Source organism: Spinacia oleracea, chromosome 5 (assembly GCF_020520425.1).
Source record: "Spinacia oleracea cultivar Varoflay chromosome 5, BTI_SOV_V1, whole genome shotgun sequence".
In the NCBI taxonomy this organism is placed as follows: Eukaryota; Viridiplantae; Streptophyta; class Magnoliopsida; order Caryophyllales; family Amaranthaceae; genus Spinacia; species Spinacia oleracea.
In genome coordinates this window covers 5,679,311-5,691,592 of record NC_079491.1, presented here as the reverse complement: position 1 = coordinate 5,691,592, position 12,282 = coordinate 5,679,311, and the positions used below count along the sequence as shown (strand labels likewise).

The 12,282-nt window shown below is 31.6% G+C and overlaps 1 protein-coding gene across 1 annotated transcript; it reads right to left on the bottom strand.

Moving 5' to 3' along the window:
- Positions 1-6,512: 6,512 nt before the first annotated feature.
- LOC110775087 (probable serine/threonine-protein kinase WNK3) lies at positions 6,513-11,588 on the bottom strand. The gene is made up of 8 exons (XM_021979690.2): positions 11,201-11,588; positions 10,789-10,826; positions 10,335-10,562; positions 10,029-10,252; positions 9,768-9,925; positions 8,442-8,634; positions 8,221-8,364; positions 6,513-8,070 (listed from the first exon to the last, which is right to left on the bottom strand). Exons 1-8 carry the CDS (start codon positions 11,285-11,287, stop codon positions 6,956-6,958), a joined length of 2,187 nt encoding a protein of 728 aa, XP_021835382.1. The 5' UTR covers positions 11,288-11,588; the 3' UTR covers positions 6,513-6,955.
- Positions 11,589-12,282: the final 694 nt, after the last annotated feature.

The following is a 12,282-nucleotide window of genomic DNA, read 5'->3' as shown; positions in this document are numbered from 1 at the left end:
GTTTTAAAAAATCCAAAATTTTTTGTGTGAAATAAAATGTTAATTTCGGCCCTATGATAAAAATTTGAATTTTATAAATTTGTTTTGAGCAAAAATTAAATAAATCACGATTTGTTAATTCCAATCAATTAATATCATATATTAATTTTGCAAATTCAAGCCATAAATAAATCTTCCCTTAATTGAATCAAAATAATAATGTTTCCTACAATCATGATCATAAAAAATTATGCAAAAGACTCAAACTGATGTCACTGTAGGATAATATAGATGCATGAAGCAGAATTTCAGGAAAACAATTTCCTAACATCTATTACAGGATCACATGCATAACAATAATATGAATCAGATTAAGATGAAAGAATAATCACCTTTGTAGCGTGTTCTCTCGTTCGTATGCAAACTTCGAAGATCTGAGAGCCCCACTTGTTGCTCCTCTACTTAATCCACAAGCACCAATTGAATCCCACGTATGCTTGTTTGGGAAGAACGGCGTTTTAGAGAATGAGAGTTAGGGTTTTTGTGTCAGATATTTCGAATGAACGTCTATTCTAAATCCCTGACATTATAACTAATATAATGTGAGTTTTAGGTTAACACAAAAATAAAGCCCAACCTGCTTTCTCTTAATAGGCCGATTGCTATAGGGCCTTTTGGGCCCATTTCAATTAATGCTTATATGTGTAACCTCATAGGATTAATATTTTTTAGTTGTAGGACCAATCAATATTGTCCTACTAATTAATCACATTTATTCTCTAGCAAGCAAATAGGATTACTAAAATAATTAACTTATTATCTTCATAATTAATTCTTATTTATATTTAGTAATTGCCGGGAATGTCTAAGGACATAATTCCTTCAGGGAAAAGATGTCAGCCTTGTTAATTTTGTCATCCAGGAAATAGTTCAATGTGGTGCCTGCAGATATCGAAACTCGAACATAGAGAACATCTAGTAACAAAAATAGAGAAGGAAGAAGAAGGCAAACAAAATAGTAAGGGAAGAAGAAGCAGGCAAGAAAAATAGAAAAGGAAGAAGGAAGAGACAACTTCAATAAAGGAAGAATCCTTCTTTATAGTAACTAACAAAGAAGAAGAACAACAAAGGGGTGGGGCCCACAACTAATGAAGTTACTTGCTACAAGGGGTTTTAAATTTACTAAGATTGTTTAAAGAAGGGGGATTAGTATTATTCTGGAATAATCATTAATTGGGATTAGTATTAGAAGACCACCCATAGTTGGAATTAAGTATTGTTAATTTTTCCGAAAAATAATTGTACTACTAATTTTTTAACCATCTTTTTTATAACATTTTTGAACCATTTTTTTTTTATATACTTTCTTATTTTAACTACTCCAACTTGACTATAAAAAGCCCACCCCTTTCTAAAAAACTGAAGTACTTAAATATATCACCTATTTTATATGCACGGTATCATGTTGCTTAATTTTTTTTGACATAATATCATAAAATTAGCTACGCCGTATTTGAGGATGTCATAATACTAGATTAGATCTCGTGCACTAGTGCACACATAAATATATCTAAAATTATTATTTGATCTTTTTTTATAAAATGTTAGACATATATATTTTTTCTCATGAAGTAAATGCATAATTAATAAATTTGAAAACACTCATTTAACTATTTAATAAGCCATTTCGTCATAATATGTATTAAAAGAAATATATGTACTATGTAAGTTAGACCAAAATATTAAATAAATAAAATTTCTATTTGATATACCTATTTGACTAAAATATTACCAAACTCATTTTAAGCAAATAATAATTGTCATATTCTAATACTCCAATTTTTTTCCATACATAAACAGTTTATAAAAAATGATAGAAGATAAAAAGAAATAAAGTAGATATATTTTTAGTAAAACATTATTGGCGGAAGTTTTTTACAACAAGAAGTGACATGTGTCACTCTTAGTGCCTGTTTTAGTATAATGTAACATGTAAAAATTATCCTCATTATTTTTTTTACTCGGTTTAACTCCATACGTATGATAAAACTATTCAGCGTTGCATTTTAATTTATCATTTTCATTTTTTTGTTCTAATGGGTTCAACTACAGTACTATTCTTTCCAACAATCAAGTATTTATATGTATCACAAAATATTTTATCATTTTTTTATTCATTAATAAATATATTAACATTGTTTAAGATTAAATTTGTGATCGGTTGAAATTGAAATTTTTTACAAAGAAATTGAAAATATCAAAAGAATGTATCTTAATTTCTTATTTAGTTCACTTACTTTTAAAATTCGATCATGACTGTCAAATTCATTACTACGCTATATTTTAAATATCTTAAATCCTTTAATGATTATTATTTGATCATCTCCTAATGTGGAATCCCCGTAAAAAAAAAGAAAAAAAAAAGAAGAGATTCTCCTATTTTGAATAAACATGGAACATAAAATCGTAAACAATAATATTAATTTTGACATAAAAAAAGAAGTCATTTAAAAAGTGTATAAAACAACAATATCACATATCTAATTTTAAATTTATTCAATTTAGACGATTTTTTGCACAACTTTGGATTTTATATTTAACTCCATATATGTTATTAGTTTATATGATTTTCAGATTCCCCTATATTAAATTCCAAATTTATTTTTTTCCTTTACACATTTTGTTCGTAAATTATTGGTGTAGTAATAATAATAACAAATGAACTAAGTATCATCCGTACATTGTACAAATTCTAACCTAGTTACCTCAAATATATAAGCTACTTGGTTTCATCGCCCACTTCAATTTTCTCAACTAATCACATCTAATCAAGATTTGTTAATTTATTTAGGTTTTATTATTCAACCTCTCAAACAGTCAAAAAAAAAAAAAATTAGGATAAACTCATACCTTTACTTTTTAATAGAAGTAGTAGAAGGACAAGCATAGCTAACTGAAAGCATGTTTTGCATGGTACTACCAAGCGTTTACCTCGTTGTACTTTGAAGCCGGAGCTAGTTCTCCTTGTGCCGTGCTACCTTTTTTCCAAGAATGAGTTAGCTCTTATTTTTCTTAAACTTAACTAATTAAAAATAATGAGGATTATAGTTGTAGTTTCAGTACGTAGAATAATTCATGCTTAATTGATTACTTTGAACTAATTATGTTTTATACAAACAAAATTTTACTATGTGGACATTTTTAATTTGTACATTTTCAGAATCACACGTAATAAAATATTACTTCATTAAAAATGTTTCTCATTTATAATATTATTTACGAGTAAATAATAATATTCCGTAAACAAATTTAATTTCATCTATTTGTAGCACGAGTCTTAAGCTAGTCACATTATGGGGGTTTCTGAGACTATAATTGGTAGATCATTTAATATCTTATACTAAGGGCTAAATGATAATTTCAGGTAATAAATTGAGTCTGACTAAAAAAATATATTTACAAACAACTTGTGAGCACCAAATCATTTTGTTTTATAGCAAATAAAAATACAACCACGTTAACAAACTATGTTATTTGGTATCAAATGAGAAAATACAACTATCTTCTTCTATTAAACTATGTTGTTTAATTTGGTATTAAATAAAAATGCAACAATTACAGAAAACATAGTAAATTTTATTTTATTGTTTTTCTTTCTTTGGCGGTTGAGAAAGGTAAACCCCTTGAAAAAAAATAAAACATTAAAGTATAGCAAACCAACAGAAAAAACAACAAATACGAAAAGGAAAACAACAGAAAACAAACGAACCAATCTTCTATTACATAATACTACAACAGACACCAGGAATGACACGTGTCATTTCCTGATGCAAAATTTCCCCTCCAATTTGTTTTCCCTAAAATATATCTAGTTATATATTTTGCATTTGATTTTTATATATGGAAAAGTTATTTGTTTAAAGATTTAAAAAATAATATATGTCACACACTCCATAATAATTTGCTAAAAATAATTTTCGGTAATATTTTAGTCAAATCATTAATATTAATAAGAGAAAATATAATTACTAAATATTTTGGTCAAATCATCCTATTATTATATTGAATATTTTGGTCAATTAACAAGCATATAAAATAAGTAATGGTTAGTAGGATATATGTTGCATACTCTAATATTTGAGCCAAATATACTATAAAAAAATTTAGTCAAGTAATTTTAGAATGACCTGATCTAGTTATAGGCTATGACTTTCTCGTCACATTATACTAAAACGGGTACCATGATAACACATGTCACTTTCTGGTGAGAAATTTTCCCGCAAAAAATATTTTTTCTATGATATCTCTAGTTATTTATTTGTTTATTTTCTATCCTTTTTTGTTAACTGTTTATGTATGAAAAAAATATTTGTTTATAGATTATGGAAATACATATAATGATTGTTTGCAAAGTAATTTTTGGTAATATTTTAGTCAAATAGGTATGTTACTAATGAAAAATATATTTACTAAATATTTTGGTCAAATCGGCATAGTTGTATATTGAATTTTTTGGTCAAATCAACGTATAAAATATATAAAATATGTAATACGAGGTAGGACGGAAATTACATACTCTGTAAATCTGAATGATAATTAAATGAGTATGATCAAAATTTATTAAATATGCAATAACTTTGTGTAACAGCCCGCTCGTTCGAGCTACTAATAAAGAACACTTAACCCTTAATGATCACAATTACTCCCTCCGTCTCTTTTTGTTCTTTACGTTTCACTTCTTGGGTGTCCCAAAATGTTCTTTACTTTTTCGTTTATATTATCACATTAATGCTTTAATATTCTATCAAAATTTGTGTCCAATGATTATTTTAATCAATTAAATTCATTGAGTCATTTAATCTCTCACACTTTTCCACCGGGACATTAAATTTTTTCTTACTTTTCCAATATCAGGATTTTGATAAAAGTAAAAATATTGTAAATAAACGTAATTTGTCTTGTTAAAAAAAATAGAGGAATCTCAATGCATATTAATTAGCCGTTAAAACGAGTGCAAAACACCAAACGTAAAGAACAAAAATAGAAGGAGAAAGTAACACTTAACGCGCAACAAAAAAAAATTAGTCTTAAATTTAAGGACAAATTTTTTTTTACCACCTATAAAAATCGAAAAATTGTTTTTTACCACCTAAAAAACTAAAACTTGTATTTTACCACCTAAAAAAGAATAAAAACTTGTTTTTTACCACCTAAAACAAAAAAGTAGATGCAACCATTATGTGTGGCTACCTAATTCAATTTCTCTCAAATTTTTTACACTCCCTTTATGAATTTCTTTAACTCTTTCACCCTTCTCTCTTTATTTTCATTAAATTTTGTTAATTTTGTGAATTAATAATGGTGAAAAATTATGTGAATTCATGGAAAATAAGAAAGCGTGGGAAGAGAAGAGAGTTAATTACATGAAATAGTGGAAGAAAAGAACATATATGAAATATTACCGTTATTGTGCCCCCCACATAACATTTTCATCTATTGTCCCACTTTTCAGGTGGTAAAAAACAATTTAAAAAAAAATTATGTGGTAAAATACAAGTTTTAGTTTTTTAGGTGGTAAAAAACAATTTTTCGATTTTTTTAGGTGGTGAAAAACAATTTATCCTAAATTTAAACTTGGTCCTGAATCTGTAGGTTATGGGTCCACAACATACAACCTTAAATAACTTTGAAGGAATTATCCTTGCACAAATATGAACCTTTAATTCACATTCAAACTTATAATCAATCCACAAACTAATCTAACAAATGATTAGCTAACAAAATACAAATACCAAACCAATAAGCACAAACTTGACTTCCTTGAATCCAATTCGAGCCTCCACACAAACTTGCTTACTTAAATAAGATACAAAACAAACAAAATTACAAAATGATCAGTGAAAAACTCATAACCTTTACTTCAGCCCGTCAAAATCATTTTTATTTCAAAACCATTTGTTCAGATGAGTTTTCAAAACAACACATATCAATTGTTCGGAATAAATCACACTCGAGCAAAAGGGCAAATTTGGTATTAAAAAAAATACGCAAAAGTGGTGAACCTTTCGGCTTTTTAGAGTAGTTATGATTATTATTATATTTTCCCATTTTAAATGAAGATAAGCACATGAATATGGGCAATGCAAGTTGTATCAACATTTTCAATATGATAAATTACAATTCGCTAGCAATAGCTACAACCGGTTGTACAGTCAAAACATCAAAAACATACGAAAGTTGACGTGTCTGAAGGATGTAAAAGACGGCTTTATAGTGCATACGTACAATTAGGTAAAGGTTTGTAATAACCTTCTTAACAAGCAACCTGAATTGGAAGATTATTTTCATGTACTCCGCATTGTTATTGAGAAGCAAACCGTGTTGCAGATTGGCTGGCAAAATCATGGAGTGGAGCTAGCTAGTAGGATCACTTTTCTTCATGTTATTCCAACAGAGATAGAGATATAATTCCTTAAATTGCTTAACCTCAATTCACAGAAAAGAACATCAACTGAACAGCACAACAAATACAATTAACATAAATATAAATATCCCTGATCATTCATTATCAATGAATTTATTATAGAACACACAGTTCAAAATTACTCACTCCCACTGGAGGCAAAAATGAACAAAACTTTTGCTCAAAATCACTCACTCCCACTGGAGGAAAAAATGAACAAAACTTTTGCTCGAATTCGATGTTTCTAGCTTGATATACAGGACACCTGATTAAGACATAACCAACTTGCTCAACCTTCCGGAAAGTTGAAGAAATCACATCCAAAGCCTATGTACAAGCATCTAACATTCTAACATGATTTTGTGAAATATGTCAGTAACAAAGAGTAAATGGACGATTACTGACAGAGAGACTTGCATCTACGAACTATGGCAACAAATAAGATCACGGTTGCAGATTGCAGATTGCAGATTGCAGAAAGCCTTGCTTTACTTGACTGATATAGCTACAGGCCTACACTTCTGCTGAATCATGTTTCAAAATGACAGCAATTCCCATCTCCGACATGGATTCCTGCTTGAAATTGCTTGTTCTTGAGCTAGATATATCAAGAGTACTCAACGAACGTGTAAATATTCTCTTTGCTGATGCTTTTGAACTATCACCAACTGCATTGTACCCAACTACATTAGGCATATCATCAGATGCCATCTTCCTGCTACACATCTTAAGCACTTTCAGATGCATTTGAGGTGGAACATCCTTCAAAACATGAGAGATTTCCAACTTATGCTTCCATTTCAATTCCTCTAGTTGTTTTTGCTGTTGTGCAAACAACTGATCAAGTTTATCAGCAATGATCCTCAATTCAGATTCACTGTTGTCACCTTCTCCATTTTGGGTAACTGGAAAAGTAATAATACCATCTTTCTTGCTATAACAAACCTCTTCTCCACATTTTAGTTCCTCTGTTCTTGCTTGTTCATGACCAACTTCGATGTTTCTTTGGTTTTCAAGTGACTTTTTCTCCAGAAACACAAAGTCATTATCATTTCCTAAATGAAAAATTGATGGGATTTTTGGTGGGAGCCCACCGCAATCACGTTTATGTGACACCGGTCCGGCATATGTCTTATCAATACCCTCAGTCAAAATCTCTTTGTCAGTCTCTAGTTCAGGCAGATTGTTTTTCTGAGGAGAACTTTCATTGTCTTCAATAGTTTCAGAGGGGCATTTAGGGCTACTCTCAGCTGGTGATAACCCACCACCAGTTTTTGGAGAGTCGGACCAGAACACACGACCAGAAGGCAATTGATCTGGAAAAATACTGCTTGTAAAGAAGGATGATGCATTTGCTAAAGGAGACATATCATCCTTATTTTCAAGGGAATGATGTGGAGATGAATCCTCCTTAGAGTCAGTTGTGTGGGTATCAAACGCAGAATCGCCACCAGATGATTCCTTAGGTGACCAATCCGGAACCAAAGCCCGAACTTCAGAGTCAATCATGTCAGCAATGGTTGTAATATCTTGATCTGTTAGGTCAAGTTCATTAACCATTTCACTAGCAACTGCAATTGACGTGTCGTTTTCGATGTCAAATGGAAAATGAATATTGCGGCATTTATCTGTACCATTTTAAAGCAAACCTCACTTAATCATCTACAATATCACCGCATTGCAAATATCAACTAAAAAATCACATGAAGCAACAAAGATATACACGAGTTTTTGCACCCGAACACACATCAAAAAACTGTGGGGCAAGAAAAGAATACCTGTAGAATCAGCTATTCGCAATTTTATAAATACAGTGTTGACATCTTTCCGTTCTCCTTGTACAGTAAGGTCTATACTAGGCCCATGATTAGTATCGTGTAACAAACTACTTCTATCAATATCAGACCTGCTATGACTAGCCTCTGCAGATGTTTCAGCATGCAATTAGAAGAAAGGCAAGAAATATTTTTAAATGTTCTTGCTTATCCAAATACCATACCTGAACCTGAATCTAAATGCGGAATATTAACATGTGATGAATGTGCAGTGATCTCAGGACTCACTTCTGACAGAAAAGGGTCCATTAAAAGGTCTTTGGCGGACAGTCTTTCTCCAACATCAGCTATACATCTCTCTATAAAAGCTTTGACATCAGGATCTGTCACTTTTGCCAAAGATGCAGGCTTAATTCCCTACCAAAACAATACCACAAAGATATGTAAGTATATCCAATGAAGACACATGGTTCATGTTGATAAGTAAAAAGTTAGTTTGAAACTCTTCTATTTTGACTATATATACCAACTACAAGGTCCAATTTACTTAAAAATTCTGCATCAACTAAAGAATGCAGACACAGATTACGCAGTGTCACTGCTGGGTGACCATACATACAAAGTACAAGACGTTCTCATTAAAGTGCAAAACTTCTATTTCTATTTGTTATCTTTATCAGCAACTCAGTTTCCCAGATGCCAGATGAATCATAGATGGAAATTTCTAAGATAGAACTTTCTACAACGCATAAGCGTGAATTGCTTTTGTTTCTAATACAATCTACAATGCCCCTCCCTCTTCTTTCCCTTGATACAGAAGGAAAAAACTTACATGAAAGAAAGGGTCAGAAATAAATAATACAATAAAATAAAAACAGTACAAGACAGCTAACTTTCGGCCTATTCAGTAGGCACATAAGCAGGAATAACTAATAAAAGATGGTAATGAATATAGATATGCAACCTGTAATGGAAGTCTCATGTCAATCAAATAGTTCATGCTTATTCACCTACCCAATATAGCTCTAAGTGGCAACTCACGGAGTCATGGTAATGAAAATTTATGAAGAAAAACAAATGTTTGGGGATCAAGTTGCATTACCATACCTTGGGGCTGGAACGTACTTTACAAATTTGGATTCAAATTCTTTATCACCATCACTAATTGATACGAGGTATAAAGTACTTTTGAGTTTCTATCAAACACGCTATAACGCCTATAATTTATTTCACCTAATTGTTATTGAGAGTTATTTCCTTCACTTATAATGAGTAGATATATCCTGAAGGCCTGAACTGCTTCCAGTCAGTGGGTAGCAAATGCACCATCTTACAGCAGATGAAAGTAAAGGCATTTTTACCAGTTAAAGAAAGGTCCCCGCTCCATAAAAGGTCATCAATTCATCATAAGAAAACTAGAAACAGAACTCAACATTCTCCAATCATCAATGGCGAATTCTAAACCAGACAAGAATATAGATTCTGGAAAACATTGACATAAACAAGACATACTGTCAAAGGGAGTTTAAGGAAGATTTTCAAGGCCTTACCTTTGTCACTTTCTTATATATTTGAGCAGCATTGCTACATTCAATATAAGGGTACTCAAAAGTCACTAACTCCAGCAAACACATGCCAAAGGCATAGATATCAACAAGCTCATTGTACTCCTCCTCATAAAGCTCTGGAGCCATAAATTCCGGTGTACCTGATGAAAAAAGACAATTGTCACAATATATCCCCCAACTCTAATGATAATCAACAGAGGAACTTAACTTGTAAATTGATCTTTTTACAAAGTTACTCCTTACCAATGACACTATGTGCCGCGTTGGCATGGTGAAGAATAGCAGCCAATCCAAGATCACCAATTTTCAGTTCACCATGATTACCGTTCACAAATATGTTATCGCCCTTAAGATCCCTATGTATAATAGGAGGATCATGACTGTGAAGATACTGAAGCCCTTCTAAAATTTGTCTAGACCATTTCTTCAGTGCCCTCAAGTCAACACGCTTATGCTTCTGTCGGTATCTACAATGGAAGTAAATGTCTCAATACCGCGAACAATGAAGTTTATCCAAAAAAACAAGTAGATATATGATCAGAAACATACTGGCGCAAGGTGCCGGATGTGAAGATCTCAGTAATGAAGTTGATATGCTCATTCTTTGTGTCAACCCAAGAATTAAAGAACTTGATAATGTTCTTATGCTTCAAGGTCTTAAGAAGATGAACCTCAGAATAGAGTCGTTCCAAATCTTCTGAATTTCGCAGTAATTCTGAAACCTTAACTTGATTCCAAGCTACTTCTATTCCTTCTAACTCATCAAATGCTCTGTATCTAATAATTTCTTCAATTAAGGATTAGCTTAGATCATAAAATTCTAAATTTACTAACATAATTAATGTGTGGGACGTGATTTTGGCACACCCACGTGAAACTGCACTCTACTAACATAGAAGTGTGCCAAAATCAACAAAGTGGTGTGCCAAAATCGATTTTCATCATGTATATATCAAAAATCAATAACTAACAAAAGTTAGTAAGAAGTAGTAGAAGAGGATACACTTTCTTGAAAGCCCCTCTTCCTAGGATTTCCTTATACTGCAAAATAAATGGAACAAACAAAATTGGCAAATGCCCATTATTATCCAAATCATCCAAAACAAATATGATTCACTAAACATTAACGAAAAACATGATCATATATAAACTTAATTTGATTACATATAAACTTAATTTGAAATGTAGAACGAGCTAGCTGAGTTGGTAAAAGAGTCTATGAGCTCGGATCAAATCCCGTCTACTACAAACTTCGTATTACCCTTTCATGCTTTCCGATACATCAAACAAACAAATAATTATAAACCATTCCGTATGACCTAATTCCAAACTCATCGCCTAATTGCAATTACCCAAAATGCTGTAATTACAGAAATTAAACAAAATTATGAAATTCGATTAAGAAAAATACTTACCCTACCGTAGCGATTAGTTGGATCAACCTCAACAAACTCAGCGTCGGAATCGTCCAGTTCTTGCTCCGAGGATGCGTCGCCACGCATAATTCAACCTTAATTAATCCAGAAATGACAAATAAAATAATCCCAGTTTCTCAAAATTAATCAAATCTGATCGTCGCATCCAAAAATTATTTTGGAATATAAATCAAAACCAATTGAAAATCATATAAAAAAAATTTAAATAATAAATCGTAATTTAATGATTTGATGTTGGTGTAATTGCTATTTTCACGAAGAATCAGGAAAATGGAGAATGAAAAAATATGCAAAAAAAAATGTTTGAATTTGGGTTGCGAGTCAAATTGTAAGATGACATAAATGTGCATTCTTATATGGCGGTTTAAAATTTTGACATTTGGAGTTTGTCGTTTGGCACCAGGCGAGTGGTTATTGAAGATCCTCCTATTAAAAAAAGTCTTTCTTTAGGCTTACGTGGCACTAGTGAAATTAAAAAAAGTCAACTTATGTGTTTACTTTCATGAAAGAGATTTCTTTTAACAAAAGTTCTTAATTGGGAAGCTTGTAAAGTTTACAAAGGGGATGATGTAGATTAAAATGCGTCAAAGTCTTACCTTCATTGGAAAAGAAGTTTGTATTGTTGATATTTTTGTTGTAGAGAGATTGAATAATTAGGTTTTAGTTTTTTAGTATTATTGGTGATTATAATAATAAATGATTAGACCTGATCAAAAGGCGGGTCGGGCCGGGTTCGGGGGAATAAAAAGCTGCCCATTATGTCGGGCCAGACCGGCCATGGTCAAGGTTCGGGCCAATTTTGTGTGCCCAAAAAACGCTATTTAACGCCAAAGTTAGCGGGATTTTTGGGCCATTTTCGGACCGGGCCAAATTTATAACTAAAAATGTTATTTTGCGTTGCCCAAAGCCCGTAATTTTTTTAAAAAAGTTCGGGTCGAGCCGGCCCGAAAAATGGGCCAAAATAATTTGCCCAAACCCATGAATTTTCGGGTCGGGTCAGGTCAGGCCAGGCCAATGATGATCATCTCTATGAATGACATTGTGTATTGAGTTTATCAATG